Source organism: Oryza sativa, chromosome 10 (genome assembly GCF_034140825.1).
Source record: "Oryza sativa Japonica Group chromosome 10, ASM3414082v1".
Taxonomy (NCBI): domain Eukaryota; kingdom Viridiplantae; phylum Streptophyta; class Magnoliopsida; order Poales; family Poaceae; genus Oryza; species Oryza sativa.
In genome coordinates, this window is record NC_089044.1 from 23625268 (window position 1) to 23643803 (window position 18536).

Sequence of the window (18536 nt, forward strand, 5' to 3'; positions counted from 1 at the left end):
GACCCATGTAGCCTCCGTGTGTTAGTGACTAATCTTCTTCCTTCTCTCTACCATTCTCCCCTCTTTTGCCTATCTCTCTCTATGGATAGTATATTTTGTTGTTAATTATTATGTCGATTATGGAAAGATTAGTGATAATTAAAATATTTTTTTGTTAATTAAAAATTTACTGTTCTCATCTCATTCTCTCTCATCCAGCCGACTAAACAAATTAGTTGTTTTCCTATCTAGCCAATGATTAAGAGATAACGTTTGGATGATTTTTGTGGTAAATTTGTACAAAGACAACAGTGTATAGTAGAGGTAGATCCTGCCGAGTCCTAACCAATACACTCCAGTAGTAAGGTAGAAAGAAAAACATACAGATGGCAGGTGACAATTAACAAGAAGGTACTACTCCAGTACAATTGTACGGCTGTGATCTTTAGGGCCTGTTTAGTTGGAAAAAAAAACCTACATACCACATCGGATATACGGATATATGGACGCACATTTGAAGTATTAAACGTTGTCTAATAACAAAAATTGCAGATTCCACCAGGAAACTGCGAGACGAATTTATTAAGCTTAATTAATCCGTCATTAGCAAATATTTACTATAGCACCACATTGTCGAATCATGGCGCAATTATGCTTAAAAGATTCGTCTCGCAATTTCCTGACGAACTGTGTAATTGATTTTTTCTACATTTAATACTCCATGCATATGTCCACACATTTGATATGACAGCGTGGGAAATGTTATTTGGGAACTAAATAGGCACTTAGTCTACTACTTTCCCAACTTCATATCCCTCGTTTTTTCATTATATGCATGCTTCCCAAATTGTTAAACGACGTGTTTTTAAGAAAATGTAGAAAAATTGCTTTAAAAATCATATTATTCTATTCATGAATTTTTTAGCTAATACTTATTTAGACATACGCTGAACCGTCATTTCGTATTGCGTGCAATGGAGGAAGTGTTCACAACTTCATCCGGCTCAGCCGTATCAAGCCAGCACTACATACATATGGTGCAGGAACTCTGTGTTTAGATCTATGGGCGTAAAGTTTAGATATACGGACATATATTTGAAGTATTAAACATTGTCTAATAACAAAACAAATTACAGATTCTGCCAGGAAACTGCGAGACGAATTTATTAAGCTTAATTAATCCGTCATTAGTAAGTGTTTACTATAGCACCACATTGTCGAAACATGGTGCAATTATGCTTAAAAGATTCGTCTTGCAATTTACACACAATCTATATAATTGTTTTTTATTTTATTTATATTTAATACTATATACATGTATCCAAATATTCGATGTGACATGGTGTAAAATTTTACCAGGGATCTAAACAGGCCCCTACTCCACCAAAAGAGCACAAACATGGTAACACTAACACCCCCCGTGCTGTTCTACAGCTGTAACAAACACATACTTCCTCCGTTTCACAATATAAGACTTTCTAGCATTACCCACATTCATGTCTAGATTTATTAACATCTAAATAAATATGGGTAATGCTAGAATAAATGAATGTAGACAATGCTAAAAAGTCAGTACATTATAAAACGGAGGGAGTAATAAAACCAGGAATTTACACTTGGCGCGTACAAAACGGGGAAAGCCATGCTGGCAAATTCATTCCTTCCTTGCATACACCCACAGCCAAAAGGAGTTACATGTAAATCTTATCCCCTTGGGAGTATTTTTTTCCCCCTTACAAACTGGTCCCCTGCAGCAAATGCAAAAGGCCACCCAGTCCAGGAGTCCAGGCAGGCAAGGCAGAGGCACACACACCTCACCTATCCCCTTCCCTTCCGCCGCCGCCGCCGCCGCCGCCGCCACCACGCAATGCAGCGCCTCTCCGTGGGATCGGCAGGCGGCAAGCCCCGCCTCCTCGAGGGCGGCGCGGCGGCGGGGGAGGAGGAGGAGGAGGAGGAGAAGGCCGGGAAGGCGGGGCGGGCGGCGCCGGACAGGTCCATCCACATCATCCCCGTGCTCACGCTCCTCTGCTTCCTCGTCCTCTTCCTTCTCTCCCACGACCCGGCTTCCTCCTCCCTCGCCATCGCCACCGGTCGGTAACAACAACGCTATCCCCTCCCCTCGCCGCCGCAACCAACCGCCTAATCCTCCTCTGCTCCCGTACAGATTCGCCGGTGCTGGCCGCCGCTCGCACCCTCGAGGCCACAGGTGATTACTCGTCTCTACTCTACTCGCATGGATTGATTCAGTCGCGCTTGCCTCTCTCTCTGCTCCTTTGCCTCTCATCAAATGCAAGTGCTGGTCTGTTACTGCAGCGGAAACGACGGCGTCCATCGCCCGCAGCGGCGGCGTCCACCGCCGGTTAAAGCAGGAGCCGAGGCTGGCCCGCGGCCGAAGGATGGGGATGGCGCTGCGGCGGCGGCGCTGACGGCTAAGGCTAAGGCTGGATGTGACGTCAGCGCAGCGCAGCTAGCCGTTGGATTCGTTGTTGGAATCGAAGGTGCCAAAAAGTCAGAGAAGCCGACGAGGGAGGAGTCTCTCATCTTTCTCTTTTCCTCCTCTCTTTTCTTCCTTGGGATCTCTCCAACTCCAACCATAGCACCACAAGATTACGTTGGCAGTTCAACAGTGCTACTATATGTATTATATCTTGTGATCTTCTTCTTATCTTGGCCATGAGAATTGGATTAGCCATATGTTCATACTTCGATTCGATTCCATCCACTTTTGGTTTGGTTCATGCTATTGGAGTACTCCTATTTGCTGATGTACTATTTCTTGTGCCCTGTGAGTGACTGACCGACTGACACTGTTGATCAGAGCCAGATGGACAGCTCCAGCTGATCGCCTCTAGTTTGATGGAGTAATTAATTAGGCAGAGTCTCCATTATCCACTGTACAACCTTTGATTAATTGATTGATGTTGCTATTGGCTGTTGTAGACCCTTCTCACTTTTTCTTTTTTGGCGAGGAAGCTGATTTCGACCGTTCTGGTTAGAGCTTTTAGATCATAGACGTAGAGTCCTCCGTCTATCGTCAGATTTGCAGTAGAACGAACGGGTGAACCGATAAAGAAAGACAGAAAGAAAGCGTGCCCAGTGTTGTGGAGAATGGCGCCTGGTACATCACACAACAGAAGCAAGGGGGTCATCACTCATAACTCTGTTGTTGGTTGGTTCCAGCTGCTACCTGGGTGGCTCATGGTCATGGCTGGGTGGGCACAGTTTGTTTACATTGCTGCTCATCACAAAGAAATTTTTTGTCCCCTGTACTGCCTGCCTTTGTCTTCAACACTGTATACTACTCTCTCCGTCTCATAATATAAAAAATTTCCTCCATCTCATAATATAAAAAATTTTAGAGTTAGACACAGCCATTAAAAAAGTAGATAAAAATAAATAGTGGAAAAAGTGAATGGTGGAGGATTGTGATTAGTTGTGAAGAGAATGTCGGTGGAGAAGTTGTATTTTGAGAACGAATGGTCAAAGATGTCAACGGTGCCATACATTAAAATACGGAGGGAGTATATTATGGGATGGAGGGAGTAACAAACACTGGGCACAAGACAACACAGCATGGATGTGTAATTCATACAGGACACCCCTCTTCTGTCATGTGTAATTACCATCACAGAAATGTGTAATTAACAAAAAATCAACCCTGGTTTTACCATCAGGGAAGACAGCAGGCCGGGGTCCACGGATCATGCAGCCTCCTGCTCGACACGAGTACATGACATAACTAACAGTTTCCTCTTAAAAATGAAACAAAAAATTTACTAAATGGTGTCGGCGAGCACGGGCACCATAATGCTGTATAACTGTAGGGCAATAGCCAGGCCTTCTTTCACGGTCGATTCCTCCATGCTATCCACCGACAAGGAGCTTAAACACACACACACAGAGTCACACACAACTGGAGTATATAACTCGAGTAAACAGAAACTTCCAGTCCAGGGGGTAAAAAAAAAAAAGGATGATCGATGCAATACAAGATCCATTCGCCTCTCGCGTCTCTGTATTAAACATGTTCATTATCCCCACATTCAACCTTGGCTTTTTGAAAACGAGGGAACAAAAAAAAAGAGGAATAAAACATTGAAGAGAAACTCTTTACCAGATTAAACAGCACAGCAGACCAGGATACATGATGTACATTTCATATACGTGACACTTATAACACGAGGCATGAGATACAACTAACAACATACTCCATGGTACCTCAAAGGCAACCAAAAGAATCACCCGGATTTTATTTGCCAATTACTTTCACTGCATTCAAATCCGAAGTAGTGCAGCAGACAGCTTACTTGATATTCTAGGCCACTATCATACATGATAAAAACACAGAAAAAAAATAGTGGCATGGTACCAAATTATCAACCAATTCTGTAGTTATTGTCCACTATGGCAACCAAACTCACACAAAGTCAATTTCAGGCTCAAGTTGAAGCATCATTCTTTTAGAGGATATGGCCAGGCACTGAACATTATCTCTGGAAACAAAAAGGAATGGTGCAAAATCAAATTCTTTTGCACGCACCAGCATACGAGCTTTTTTTCTGAAGTTTCAATCATTGCAATTTGGAAAAATATTATAGCATACCCTCAGCCTGTACCATCTTGCACTCCTACAAACTATTATCTAATTAATCGACCATGATAATATGATATAGCTACAGATACCATTATCTATATAATTTGCCCAAGACATTTTCCTGCTCTAACCTGAAGAACAATATGGGCTTGTGTTCAACATGGCACAAAAACCGTAGACAAGTGTGGGGGTTTCACCAGGAGCAGGACACCGGTAGTTCACAAATAAGCGGAACAAAAGCAAAAATATCAAAACCTCGCTAAGTTAAACCGTAATTTCACTGTGAAATGCATTGCTTTGAGGTGGAAAATGAAAATCCGCCTACATTTTTCATTTAGATAAACGGTTTATAAGGATTGCATGGTACTGAGCTTTAAGCCTAGCTGAACATGCTGGTGAAGTGTTTTGATTTTTTTCTTGTCTACATTACAATGGCATGAAAGGATTACTCATACCAAATTTGGGTGCAGGACACAACCGCAATGGATTGACACCGGGTCACAGTTCCTTGATTCCCTTCAAACAGATGCCTGGTAGAATTCTGGACTTGTAAACTTGCAGAGGCTTCCCTGGAAGACACCTAGTTCCTAGAAATTCCTCGTCTTCTTGGATGCTTGACCGAGGTCAGCCAATTTTTCCTGCTGCTTGCGTAGGTAACCACCTGAAATTCTTAAGATCCTGAATCAACCACTAATTCGCAGCGGGCGATGGCTCTAACTCCAATTAAATAAGGGCAAAGTAAGCTGGTGGTCAACTACTAGACAGTAAGCTATATCTTATTCGTAAACCACAAGTAAACTGAGTGAGCTGAGAGCTGTAGTTTCGTCGATGTTACCAGACATAGAGACGAGGTTGATGCGGGAGCGGGGCGCGGCGAACATCCAGCTGTCGTCATCGAGCGACCTGACCTCCTTTTGCAGCGCCTCCATCACCTCCGACTTGAGCTCTGCGGGGAAGCAACCACAAACATAGCCGATTCAGAATCCAAAAGGAGAGGAGGAGCGGAAAAGCTAGGGCTTGCGTGAGGGTTTGCCTGCCATGGCCTCATCCTTGCGGTAGAGCGCGTCGATGGAGTCGGCGACGTCGTCGGAGGCCGAGATCGCGCCCGCGCTGGCCGCCGACACGGTCGACCTCGCCGGAGAGCTCATCGGAATCACGCGATGCTTTTCCCCTTTTCTGGGTGAAATCGAATTGGAGTCAGTCTCTACTGTTTGAGAAAAGGGAGACGACGAGAAATTAATGGGCCCGCGTTATTGGGCCGGCCTGTTAACGCGAGATGGAGACGGCCCATTTAGTGTCCACTAGTTGCGTCTTCGCAGCGGAGATCGAACAGAAGCAGAAATCCCCAACCCAATCGGAGGAGGAAGAGAAGGGCGGCGGCGGCGAGCGGAGATGGTGAGGAAGGCGAAGGTCGAGTTCGACGAGAGCCCGCCGGATGACTTCGACCCGAAGAACCCGTACGGGGACCCGGTGGCGATGCTGGAGTACAGGGAGCACCTGGTGAGGGAGAAGTGGATCCAGATCGAGACCGCCAAGATCATCCGCGACCGCCTCCGCTGGTGCTACCGCATCGAGGGCGTCAACCACCACCAGAAGTGCCGCCACCTCGTCGACCAGTACCTCGAGGCCACCCGCGGCGTCGGATGGGGCAAGGACGCCCGCCCGCCGGAGCTGCACGGTCCGATGAGATGATCCCCCAGCTCTACCATTTCGCTTCCTCTAGTTTCGTTTTCTCTACTTGATTGATGATACCATTGCCTTGTTGGTGTTGCGCAGATCCCAAGAAGGTGGTTGAGGCCGACGAGTAGCTTTGCTGCTGCTGCTGTTCCTGGGCTGGAGAGGTGAGGCTATTTCTTGTCTGATGAAGCACTCCAATTTTATCTATTATGTGTCAATTATGCAGCTTAAAATGAATGATTTGTTGTTAATATTAACTTCCATCATTCTACAATACTTATCTATTTTGTGTCAATTATGCAGCTTAAAATGAATGATTTGTTGTTAAACTTAACCATCATCATTCTAACAATACTTATCCTAGCATTTAGAGGATGTTTGCAATTCAGCACACACACTTGAGTAATTAATTAGAGCTGCAATACCCTGTTCTATGTTTTGCGTGGGGCATAACCTGTTGTTCGATTTGATTGGGGATTTTGTGTGAATATAGGAAGCGTTTTCGTTTAGGAAGGTTCGGAGTCTTGAGACTGCCTACCGTTTCCATTGTATGTAGTTGTAGGGATACCTTCTAATGAACAAATTCAGCATATGCCATAAAAAAGACCATTCCTGCTCTCAGGGCATATAACGTAAGGAACAATGGGTAAAGGGAAAAGTGGATACGTGTGAAGGGGGCACCAATCTTTTTTCCTTTGGAATAACTCTATATTTACCATTAGTGCTGTCAGCTATTTAGTTTGTTTAAATTTATTTCTAAGGACAATTGAATGGCTTAGAAACACTCCACATACATTCAAAAAAAATCTTAAAAGCATCCTCTAGCATGGGATTCTCCATATGTCATGATATTCTGCTATCGCTCTTTATTGAAGATCCCTCTCAATCTCTTGACCTTATCTTTGCTTGCCTCGTAAGATCGAATAGAAGAATACATGTGGAAATATTTTGTGCAAACATAATCTCCAGCCTCTTAATCTGATGTGATCATGTGATATTCCCATTCCAAGAGGGAAAAATGCTGATTATAATATGGTCATTTTGTGATGACTCTGGAATCTCTTTTGTTTGATTTTAATATATCATATTTCTAGTGCCCGAGTGTGATCGTTCACAGACATGGCGCAGTTAAGTTCGCTATTTACTCCACATCACAAATCCTGCCTTGTCCATCATGCTTGTGCTACTATATGTATTGATAATTATTTGCTTGATATCTTTTGCTACCTCTGAAGCACCATATAACTAGCATTTGATTTATCATCTGTTGAAGAAAAATGGAATGGGAAAAGGTACAACTATATTTATGTTGTATAGTTATAGATCATGACTTGAATCGCTTTTATCTTTTGTGCAGGTTATCTTTCTATTGGATTTGAAAGGAGTAAAAATGAACTGCTGCAGTCCTTATTTTGACCTCTCTAGTTGCTCATGGATTTACAATAAATGATGATGTCGAAGTAACATTGTTGTGTGTTGCCTGTATTTTTCCCTGCCCGTTCTATAAGAGCCGAGCAAATACATGCTTGAATTTATCTGCCTTGTTCTTGTACTCAACGATATGAATGATATTTAGTTTTCATTTACCCTGCGCCATAGTCTCCCGTGATGCCAAATGCAGTGCAAGTTTCTTTTTGGATTAATGCTCTGTCGAGCACTAGCTGATTGCTGATTCCGAGCCGTTGTCAAGCTCTGACTGATGATTACATGGCGTGTTGCAAACCGATCGTTATCTAGTTTGCTCCAGTGTATTTGACACATATAAACGTGTGACTTGAAAGAGATAGCCTATTTTAGTTGCTGTTTGTGTTAGGTAACATGTCCATGTTGTGACGTTGCCAATGATCAGTTGATCACCACGGTCCATCCATGAGGTCGATGATGTTAGTTCTACACAACACAACCCAAAATGCAACAACCAACTCTCTACCACTGCAATTCTCTCTTTGACACAGATTCTGGCCTGCTACATTGTTTGTGATTTCGCATCTCGCAAAACACAAAAAAGAAGGGCAAACAACAGAAAGACGGTGGTGAGACAGTTGCATTTTCTCGAATCTTTTTATAACCATTTGAATGGCATTTGAACTTTTTGAAGAAAGGATAGTGCTCAGAGAGACATCTTTCGTGGAAAATGTGGAGTAGGAGACGCACGGGTATCTGAGAAAATCAAAGCAAGGCATCTGATACGAGAGAACAAGAAAAACATTGGGTGAATAAACATGGAGCAAAAACAAGAATCATGCAGCAAAAAAGCAAGCAAGTTGCATCCATGACCTGGATAAACAGAAAAAGAACCAAACTTTTTTCATATGAGATGCTCACTCTGGATAATGACCCGTCTCGGCCACAAACAACCAATCACATATCACATTCCCAGGAAATGATGTTGATGATACATACATCCATCCACAATCCACGGATTAATAAGCAGATCGATATGCACATCCCCAGCAGTAAGGCAAGCAAACGGAAAAAATAAGTACTGATCTACAGCCATAAATTCCAACACAAATCTAGCATGAAAGAGGGGTTATATACTACACAAAAACATAAACAGCACCCACCATGAAACATTAGGATTATTCTTTAAACTTCTAACATCAAGGGGCGGTGTTAAAAAAAAACATCAGCTGGGATGGAGAATCCTAGTGTGACTGATGTCATCGATTGTACAAAGCAGCTTATGCAAATTACCATATTGAACGACCTGAAACTTCTTACATATGCTGCGCACAAGAAATACTCACAGCATTGTTCTGTAATAATTCGAGTTCATTAACCGGTACCAATTTTGATGCAAAGAGAGCTATGGACATTCTCCTTACCATAACCAGGCCTTACAATTTAAGATGGAAACTGAAAAGGCCTGAGGTAACAATATGAGAAACTGCAAAGCTGTTAAGGCTAGTGTGTTTAGATAACAGTGTTAATATTTCCATATTTCTTTGCCCTAACTACTATAAACAGTTAATGTGCTGTTTCTCACAAATTTTAACTCCAAAACTATACCATAAAAATTACTCTCTTTACACACACACACACAAAAAAAAAACTCCCTCTGAAGCAATCATGTGCACAAACCATGCAAGTATTGGGATAATTGTGGCATCAGAGAACAAGATAAATGAACTAAGCAGTTGAAAAGAAACACATCAGAGGCTACAAAGCTGAATGAAAATAAAGGGTGCACCAGAAGGAAAGAGTCATATATATTTTTCTAAAAAAATCGTTTTCAACAGCAGTCCACCAGATGAACAAAACATTAACATATCATAGTCACAACAACATCAAGAAGTTCAAATAACAATATCAACCAGGTTTATAGGCCTTATATGTTGGGATCCTCGTATTATATTTGCCACCAATTACACTCAGAAGTCAGAAAAAAAATATGTACTCTTGGAAATGTGAGCATTCCATTTTTTTCACCTTTTAAACTGAAGAGGATAAAGGGCCGTTGAGACATATTATTAATGCAGGATATAAATGTTCAATCATATCCTACCATTTCCCTTTCAATAAAATGGATAAACTGCACGATGCAACTTACGCTACAAACAAAACAAGATACATATAGCTTGCCCTGGACATAAAAGGGAACTATCCGTAGGTCAATCAAGTGATCAATGGACACTGAATATTAGACAGTACAGAACACAGATAGAACAAATTTGAGATGCGCCAAACTTAAAATATCTCACAGTATGAAGGAATAAGAAAGGGGCAGCCTGTCATTATGCAACTTTGACGCGGCACAGCTTGTCGCTACGCCAGTTTTGGCGCCGCAGCGATTCACTGCCCAGCACTTGCTGGGCAAGGTTCCAACCAATGGAAGCACTTTAAATTCAGCCAATTAGTGCAGAGACATGCTCAAAAGAAATAAGATGGAAATGACCAGGCTCAAACCAACTTAATAAACAAAGAATCAATCAGGTAGACATAACAATATAGCATCCTTTCCGAAGCATATTCAACCTTGTTCACTGATTTAACAATAATGATGATAATAGAACTGGTGACATAAACAGAATAAGAATCTATTCTGCATGCAAATGACCAAAGGATAGAAGGTATGCATCACCCAAGGGTTTCACATGTATCAATTTTTAATTTAATTGAGAAACGTTGATCATCGCAGTACTGTTAAGGATATCCAGAGGAAAGAAAGGACCCAGTGATTGATCAGGGGATGAGATTAAACCATTTATCACTACTATGTTATTACTTGCACTAAGAGAGTCTTTTTTTTTCTAAATTTTTCTAAACTAGTTCATCTAGTTCACGCTACTACCAGTCTACCAGCATTCTGGTAGGTAGGTACATAAGAGAAAAAAAATATGAGCAAATTTGGCGACTCAAGAACAAAAATTCATCCAGTACTCAGGAACAAAAGTTTTGTGCACCGAGCAAATTTTCTTTGAGAACTTCGTTCTTCATTTCTTTTCTCTCTCTTGGCTGCTCTAACTAAACTAGATGAAGCAAATTACGAAGAACAGAAGGATACCTAAAACAACCAGTATGAAAGGAGTTAGGAGAAAGGATTTACACCGCAGGTAGGGTCTGTGCATGGCACCGGTGAAACCCCGACATGGTCAGGAATCCGTTAATCCCGATCTCCCCATCCTAATTGCTTGCTCGTTATTCCCCTCATCAGATTTTCTGCAACCAGCATACCTGGTACCTCGCGCTGACATCCAGGCATTGCACGTTTGCGAGCATGGCAGTCGAAATTGATGTGGCTCATTTGACATCCTCGTCATTGGGGTTGGGGTTGAGGTTGGGCGTGTCGTCGTCCTTGTGAACCATCTCCCAGAAGAAATCGGTGAGCACAGTCTCGTATCCGGGCATCTTGGCATAGCCGGGGAAGTAGTTGATGTCAATGACGAGGTAGCGATCCCCAGCGCGGGCGTCCCGGATCATGTCGAAGTTGAAGAGGTGGAGGCCGAGGGCGCGGCGGAGGGCGGCGGCGATGTCGTTGATGAAGGCGGTGGGTGGCATGATGGCGTCCTCGAGGCGCATGTCGTCGTAGTACTCCTGGGCGGTGCGCTCGTTGGGGAGGTTGGAGACCTGGGAGAAGGAGAGGGAGCCCTCGGCGGAGGCGTCCTGGAGGACGTCGCTGGAGACGTCGGGGAGGCTGCGGCGCTTGACGCAGGTGACGTGGGCGCCGACGACGTAGACCTTGAAGATGACGCCGCCGTGGTTGACGAACTCCTGGAGGACGAGCGGGGGGCGGAGCTTGCGGAGGCCCTCGCGGTGGTAGACGAGGGACATCTTGTGGGACTTGGCGGTGCCGTCGGCGACGAGGGGCTTGGCGATGAGGGGGAAGCGGAGGGCGGCGAGGAGGCCGGAGTCGGAGAGGGCGGCGGCGTCGTAGACGACGACCTGGGAGGGGATGCCGAAGGTGTGGTGGTGGTGGGCGTGGAGCGGGACGTCGAGCTCGGAGACGACCTGGAGCATGGAGATGCGGTTGTGGAGGCGGTCGATGGCGTGGGGCGGGTCGACGACGGGGACGGCTGGGTGCGCGGCGGAGAAGGCGTCCAGCTGACCGCGCCACTCCTCGCCGTAGAGCTTGTGGATGAGGAGGTGGAAGGGCCCCTGCTCGGGGAGGGGCCGCGAGGGGTCGACGGGGACGAGGTCCATGCCGCGCCCCGCCGCGCGCGACACCAGCGACGGCTGGATGAAGCTCTGCTGCTTCTTCGGCGCCAGGGCGTAGCCGATGAGGTAGCGCCGCCGCTGCCCGTCGCCGGGGAGGGGCTCGTCGCCGGCCATCGATTCGGTTGAGTTGGGTTGGGTTGGGTTGGTTTTGCTTCGAATCGAATCAAGCGGAAGCGGCTCTCTCTCCTCCCTCCTCCTCGCCCACGCGATTTCCTTTGTTTTTTCTTTTTTTTTCTTTCTTTTATTTTATCAGAAGAGACGAGACAGATAAAAAGAAGGTGGGAGTGGGAGAGGGGGGGCTCTCTTCTCCTCGCTTTTTGCTTCCATATGAACCAGGTTCCTCGTGGCCTTCCCGTACACTTCACTGCACCACTCTTGTCACGTCACTTATACTAGTAGTACATTTTACAATTATATATACTACTACATCATCCCTAACCATGTACTGTATGGCGTTGATTAGTTCATTTTTACATTTGTAGAGAGCACTACCTTATCCATCTACAGATACTAGTACTATCTACTGGCATCCTTCGTATCAAATTAACGTAGTTGCAAATGAAATAATGGATGAGATTTGCCTTCACAAAATACTCCCTCCATATTTTAATATTTTAATATATGACGCGTTGACTTTTCGATCAACGTTTGACTATTCGTTTCATTCAAATTTTTTGTGTAAATATAAAAATATTTATGTCATGCTCAAAGAACATTTGATGACGAATCAAGTCATAATAAAATAAATGATAATTACATAAATTTTTTGAATAAGACGATTGGTCAAATGTTGGATAAAAAATCAACGACGTCATAGAGGTAGTACGTAATATAGCTCGAGTGTCTTCATCTTATAAACCTTGAACCGCAATATATATCTAACAACCATTATTTTTAGGTTTAGCCGTAACCGTTGTTTTTCTTTATTTGTGCAGGCATGCATACTCCTACACAAATTTTGCCTTAATTTTGTATCGTCCATCCCTTCCTCATCTTTGGCTATTACCGACAGCACCACCGCCGTTAAGCCTCTAGATCTCACCTTAATCTCCCTCTAAACTCACCCTCTTTATCTAACCCTCATTTTGTCCCTTCTCAACCAAAGATCTAAATCAGGAGGGGTCACCACCACATTCTCTCCATCAGATATTGCTGGAGTCAGAAGGAAGAAACATATAGCATAATCTTGATTCGAATTGGATAGTAGAAAATGTATAAGAACTCTCTTTTGATTTTTTCTATCGAACGAGAGTCAGCAAATAAAGAAGCAATGTTTTTATCTAGCATAATAATATGATCCAATATATTAAACTTTATCTTGAAATGGGTCATTTTTGTAATCTTATGTGTTTTATCGTAATTTTATCTTATCTATGGATATCATTTTCTAGGAGGGGCATAGTGTTCCGTTGTAGCTCCTTTAGATCTTGTTTGTTTGTTTAATTCTTAATATGGAGGGATTCGAGGGTCGGGATTGAGAAAAATAATTTAACACCATAATAGATATAATAGATATGGAATAAATTTTCTTTAAATTTTTTCGTGAGAGGGATTAATCAAACAAGTCCTTAAAACGCTTCTCCCTAATTTGGTAAATCTTCGTTGATACATTTGATTACATTTTTGGATCACAATAGCACGTAAGCAGAAACCATGTATATATGTGAGGTCATAGAGGTGGATTGATGTGAATAGAAAGAAAGAAAAGCATTAAGAGGAACATTTTGACGTAGGTTGAACATGTCATCACATTAGAAATTTAGTGCAATAATATAGGTAAGAAAAGAAGAACAAAAGAAAAAAGTCAAATAAACAGTACTGGGCCTCGCCGCAAGTGAGAGATTAGTTAATGACAAGGTTTGCTAGTAAGAAGGGTGTAGGGGATGACACGATAGTGAGATGATTAATTAGTAGTAGAAGGTTGAAGGAGGACGTGTTGTTAGCTAGTGTTAAGAGTGGTGATTAGTCAACTATAGTCAGTGAATCTCACCTGGAGGTGTTTGTTATTGTGTGGACATGGTCCATGAGATCCATGCATGCATGGTATAAGTGGCACCGCACCTGATACGGTTTAGAAGGTATAAGTGCTGTAATATTCGTGTTAGCGCTAGGACCCCGAGCAAAATTCCGCGGGGATACAAGAGGTGCCATGTGATGCTATAGAAGTTTTTTGTCCGTCTAGGTCCCCGTTCGAATACACTAAAAATTTTGGATAAAAATGGCACGCTTTTCAAACTGATAAATGGTGTTTCGTGCGAAAATTTTATATATGAAAGTTGTTCTAAAATATCTGATTAATCTATTTTTCAAGTTTGTAATAATTAAAACTCAATTAATCACACATTATTACCACCTCGTTTTACGTGAAGCACTTAATCTTTATCTTTATCTTCATCTCCTCCAAGGAGTCACGACACTTAAGCAAGGGGAGGTGTTAGTATATGTTGTGCGTGGAATGTGGATGTGGTCCATGAGAAGAAAGGACCCACCCCGAGCACATACATCATCGGAGCGGAGAATGGTGATGAAAGAGAAATTGGACATTCTACCGCTACCAAAAGAGGGTTTCGCTATAATGCCATTCCGCCGATTTGATTTGATAAAATGCCACCCCCAAGCGATGCGAAGCATTTGTTTTGCCATATTCGCCATTTCATTCCATTTTCACCATTTTTTGCACCCGGGCTGACCAAAATACCCCTTTAGGTGGCTTCTTCTAGCTCAACCCTTCTCTCTCCTTGGCCACTCGTCGAGCTGAGGAAGCGGCCATGAGAGGTGGATGCGGCGGCGGAGCTCGATCCGGCGTCGGTGGTGCCGGCCGCAGCCTCCGTCTCAGGGCTCTCGAAGAGGCAGCCCATACGGCAAAGGCGGGCGCGATGGTCACGGTGGACGAGAGGCAGCGGAGGCCGAAGCACCATCGGATGCGGCGGTGGTGACGGCGGCGCTGGAGCTGGAACCCCATGGCCAACGCGGCGGACGCCATAGTGGCGGGCGGGTGGTTTGGGGCCGAGGTGGGCACGACGGCTGCGAGGCGACAACACCACCCTCGGTTGCAGCGGTAGAGGGGGAGGTGGTGACCCTACCGCCAGCGGCGGCATCGAGGCCGTGCCGGACGTACCGGATGAGGCCGTTGTCCGTCATGCTACTCCCCTACCGCCACTGGACGCGCATGGATCCCCTTTCTAGAGCTCGATGAGTGGCCAAAAGAGAAGAGCTGAGCTAGAAGAAAGGGTATTTTGGTCAACCCAGGTGCAAAAATTGGTGGAAATGGAGTAAAATGGTGAATATGGCAAAACAAATGCTTGGTTGGGGGTAGCATTTTAACGAATACAATCGGCAAAATAGCGAAACTCTCTCTTTTGGTAGTGGCAGAATGTCCAATTTCTTGTGATGAAATGAGTGCGAGGGACACGACTGTTGTAGAACGGCTACGTCAACGGATCGCCCAGATCCGCTCCCTTCCCTCCCACAGAAGATGGGGCGCGAGAAGATGTAGAATCCCGTATCCCTTCCCAAACAATCATACCATAGGAGACAATGGACACAGGATATAGGGGTGGAGCTCTCTCTTTATTAATCAATGATTGTGTGTACAATGATGGGCACCCCTGCCCCTCTATTTATAGGTAGAGGGAGTCTTAGAGATAAGAACGGTTTTATCTCTAAAACCGATTCGGATTGGTCCACAAGTTAGAATCTTATCTCCCCATGGAGATAATATTCGTAACACTCCCCCTTGGACCTATCCACGACCAACTTATGCCTCGTCAAAACTCCTACCAAAACCCTGTGGGAAAAAGGCTAGGAGAAAGAGTACACAGTTGTCGCCATGCATCACACACCGTTGCCTCATTAAAAACCTTTGTGAGGATCGCAAGCTCCACTCAACTAAGGAAAAGAGTACAACGTTGTGAACTCACCTGTCCACTAACTAGGCCAAATTCAGGGGTTTCTCTCCCCCTAAACCCTGCAAGTCTCTAAGTCTTCTCATCCCAATGTCTCTAACGAATTTTTGGAAAGTACATGCTGGGAGAGACTTAGTAAACAAATCTGCCAAATTGTCACATGACTTGGATTGCAGGATCTTCACCTCACCTTGCTTCTGAAGCTCATGAGAATAGAAGAATTTAGGAGCAATATGCTTCGTCATATTGTTCTTAACATAGCCTAGTTGCATCTGTGCGACACATGCTGCATTATCTTCATAGATAATCGTGGGGGCATTGGAGATACTCAAACCACAAGACCGTTCAATATGGTGAGTCATCCTTCTAAGCCATGCACACTCACGTGTGGCTTCATATAGTGCAATGATCTCTGAGTGGTTTGTAGACGTCGCTACCAAGGTCTGTTTACTAGACCGCCACGAAATGGCTGTACCACCACAGAGAAATACAAAACCAGTTTGAGATCGGGCATTATGGGGATCAGACAGATATCCTGCATCTGCATAGCCCACCATGGTTAAGTCTCGTTGCCTTGGAAAGAAGAGGCCGAGATCTTGCGTACCCTGGAGGTACCTGAGTACTGTCTTAACGCCAACCCAATGTCTCCTTGTAGGAGACACACTGTATCTTGCTAGAAGATTTACCACGAACGCAATATCAGGCCTGGTGCAGTTCGCAAGGTACATCAGTGCTCCAATGGCGCTTAAGTATGGGATTTCCGGTCCCAACTCTTCCTCAGTTTCACTCCTAGGACGGAATAGGTCTTTATCCTTATCAAGGGATCTCACAACCATGGGTGTCTTCAAAGGATGAGCCTTTGACATGTTAAATCTCTCAAGGACCTTTTTAGTATAGGTCGACTGGTGCACTAAAATCCCATTAGGGAGATGCTCGACCTGAAGGACCAAGCAGAACTTGGTTTGACCCAAGTCTTTCATCTCAAACTCCGTCTTGAGATAGGCAGTCGCCTCCTCAATGTCCTCTACGTGGTCAATGATGTTCAAATCATCAACATAGACTGAGATGATACAGAAATCACTCTGTGACTTTCTGATGAACATGCAGGGACAATCCTCACTATTGACATATCCTTTCCCCAAAAGGAAGTCACTCAGTCGGTTGTACCGCATACGACCAGACTGTTTTAACCCATACAGCGATCTTTCTAATTTCACACTGTACATGTTGCGATTTGCTTTGTCCGGGACCTTCAACCCGTCAGGGACTCGCATGTGAATCTCCATCCAACGATCCGTACAGATATGCGGTCACCACATCCATCAACTGCATTTTCAATTCCATGCCAGCTGCCATAGACATTAAGTATCAGAACGTTATGCCACTCATCACTGGGGAGTAAGTTTCATCATAATCGATGCCGGGTCTCTACGTGAACCCTTGTGCTACAAGCCTCGCTTTATATCTCACCACCTCATTGTTTTCGTTCTGCTTCTGGACGAAAACCCACTTGTACCCAACAGGGTGCACAGTGGGGGGTGTCAGGCTTACCGGCCCGAAGACACGCCTCTTAGCAAGCGAGCGTAATTATGTCTCAATCGCTTCTTTCCATTTGACCCAATCTGAGCGCTTTCTGCACTCTGCCATGGACTTAGGTTCAAGATCATGATCCACTATTTCAGCGATCTTGGAGACAAAATTTATGTCGACATGTGTAGTCTTCCGATTATACAATTCTCCCGTGATGGCATAATCTGTGGCAATTTCTTCACTCATTTCCTCATCCTGGTTTCCCAAAACAGGAGAGGGTTCCGATGCACCAGTTGGACTAGGTGCGCATGCTAGTCTACTGGGCGTTTTGTCGTTTTGGCGTCCGTCCCCAGGATGGATCTCCTTTGAGACTACTGAATGGGAGCGTGATGCGAGCGGTACTGTGTTCAGCTCTTGCGGACGTCTCCGCTTAGCATGAATCAGACCATCCGGGTCTCTCCCCCTTTTCCTAGGCTTAGGGGCTGGAGTAAAGTCTCCCTCCATGGGTATCTCTACTCTCTCCGGTGCATTTGCCGCAGGGATATGCAACTTTGACACTCCTCTTAGATCAGTAAAAGCATCTGGTAGATCATTAGCTAAGTTCTGAAGGTGTATGATACGTTGAACTTCTTGTTCAGCATCTGGCGAACGCGGGTCAAGAGTATGGATACTACTTGAGTTCCATTCTATTTCACGGCATTCCTTAGAGTCGAGGTACTTTCCTCCCCCTAATGCCGGAAAATGCTCTTCATCAAAGATGCAATCAGCGTACCGAGCCGTAAACAGATCCCCAATTTTAGGCTCCAAGTAGTAGATTATGGACGGAGACTCATAACCCACATAGACCCCCACCTTACGGTGCGGTCCCATTGCTGTACGCTGGGGTGGTGAGATCGGCACATACACAGCACAACTGAACTTTCGCAGATGGGAAACCACCGGCTCTTGACCACGCGCCAGTTGACGGGGTGAAGCAGAGTGATATGCAGACGGTCTATACTGGATTAGCTTTGCAGCATGCAATACTGCATGGCCCCAACACGTAGTGGGTAAATTGCTACCCTGCAGCAACGGTCTAGCAATTAATTTGATCCTTTTAATCAGTGACTCAGCAAGTCCATTCTGAGTGTGAACATGGGGAACTGAATGCTCTACATTAATGCCCAAGGCCATACAATAGTCATTGAATGCCT

The 18536-nt window shown here is 44.5% G+C and overlaps 4 protein-coding genes across 5 annotated transcripts; 2 read left to right on the forward strand and 2 right to left on the reverse strand.

Moving 5' to 3' along the window:
* The first annotated feature begins 1769 nt into the window (after nt 1-1769).
* LOC107276615 (uncharacterized) lies at nt 1770-2744 on the forward strand. The gene is made up of 3 exons (XM_015758589.3): nt 1770-2069; nt 2144-2185; nt 2293-2744. The coding sequence occupies exons 1-3, from the start codon at nt 1847-1849 to the stop codon at nt 2403-2405; spliced, it is 378 nt and encodes a 125-aa protein (XP_015614075.1). The 5' UTR covers nt 1770-1846; the 3' UTR covers nt 2406-2744.
* Nucleotides 2745-4837: 2093 nt separating this feature from the next.
* On the reverse strand, nt 4838-5761 carry LOC9269879 (protein SAMBA). 2 transcript variants are annotated; one of them, XM_015758594.3, is made up of 3 exons: nt 5607-5761; nt 5409-5519; nt 4838-5234 (listed from the first exon to the last, which is right to left on the reverse strand). In XM_015758594.3, the coding sequence occupies exons 1-3, from the start codon at nt 5719-5721 to the stop codon at nt 5161-5163; spliced, it is 300 nt and encodes a 99-aa protein (XP_015614080.1). In that variant the 5' UTR covers nt 5722-5761; the 3' UTR covers nt 4838-5160. The 2 variants fall into 2 exon arrangements, with proteins under 2 accessions (XP_015614080.1, XP_015614078.1); XM_015758592.3 differs by having other exon boundaries at nt 4838-5242.
* A 143-nt stretch (nt 5762-5904) lies between these two features.
* LOC4349491 (NADH dehydrogenase [ubiquinone] 1 beta subcomplex subunit 10-B) lies at nt 5905-7836 on the forward strand. The gene is made up of 3 exons (XM_015758591.3): nt 5905-6251; nt 6350-6414; nt 7608-7836. The coding sequence occupies exons 1-2, from the start codon at nt 5966-5968 to the stop codon at nt 6379-6381; spliced, it is 318 nt and encodes a 105-aa protein (XP_015614077.1). The 5' UTR covers nt 5905-5965; the 3' UTR covers nt 6382-6414; nt 7608-7836.
* Nucleotides 7837-10433: 2597 nt separating this feature from the next.
* Nucleotides 10434-12151, reverse strand: LOC4349492 (inositol-tetrakisphosphate 1-kinase 5-like). The gene has a single exon (NM_001423110.1). It carries the CDS (start codon nt 12020-12022, stop codon nt 10994-10996), a length of 1029 nt encoding a protein of 342 aa, NP_001410039.1. The 5' UTR covers nt 12023-12151; the 3' UTR covers nt 10434-10993.
* Nucleotides 12152-18536: the final 6385 nt, after the last annotated feature.

Bases quoted from the DNA above. Each gene is read 5' to 3' on its own strand.
- LOC4349491 (XM_015758591.3), top strand. From the start codon at position 5,966: ATGGTGAGGAAGGCGAAGGTCGAGTTCGACGAGAGCCCGCCGGATGAC. The intron at 6,252-6,349 runs GTCCGATGAGAT...GGTGTTGCGCAG, and splicing joins CCGCCCGCCGGAGCTGCACG to ATCCCAAGAAGGTGGTTGAG.
- LOC9269879 (XM_015758592.3), bottom strand. From the start codon at position 5,721: ATGAGCTCTCCGGCGAGGTCGACCGTGTCGGCGGCCAGCGCGGGCGCG. The intron at 5,520-5,606 runs GCAAACCCTCAC...GCTTCCCCGCAG, and splicing joins CAAGGATGAGGCCATGGCAG to AGCTCAAGTCGGAGGTGATG. The intron at 5,243-5,408 runs GTAACATCGACG...CAGGATCTTAAG, and splicing joins CAACCTCGTCTCTATGTCTG to AATTTCAGGTGGTTACCTAC.
- LOC4349492 (NM_001423110.1), bottom strand. From the start codon at position 12,022: ATGGCCGGCGACGAGCCCCTCCCCGGCGACGGGCAGCGGCGGCGCTAC.
- LOC107276615 (XM_015758589.3), top strand. From the start codon at position 1,847: ATGCAGCGCCTCTCCGTGGGATCGGCAGGCGGCAAGCCCCGCCTCCTC. The intron at 2,070-2,143 runs GTCGGTAACAAC...GCTCCCGTACAG, and splicing joins CTCCCTCGCCATCGCCACCG to ATTCGCCGGTGCTGGCCGCC. The intron at 2,186-2,292 runs GTGATTACTCGT...CTGTTACTGCAG, and splicing joins TCGCACCCTCGAGGCCACAG to CGGAAACGACGGCGTCCATC.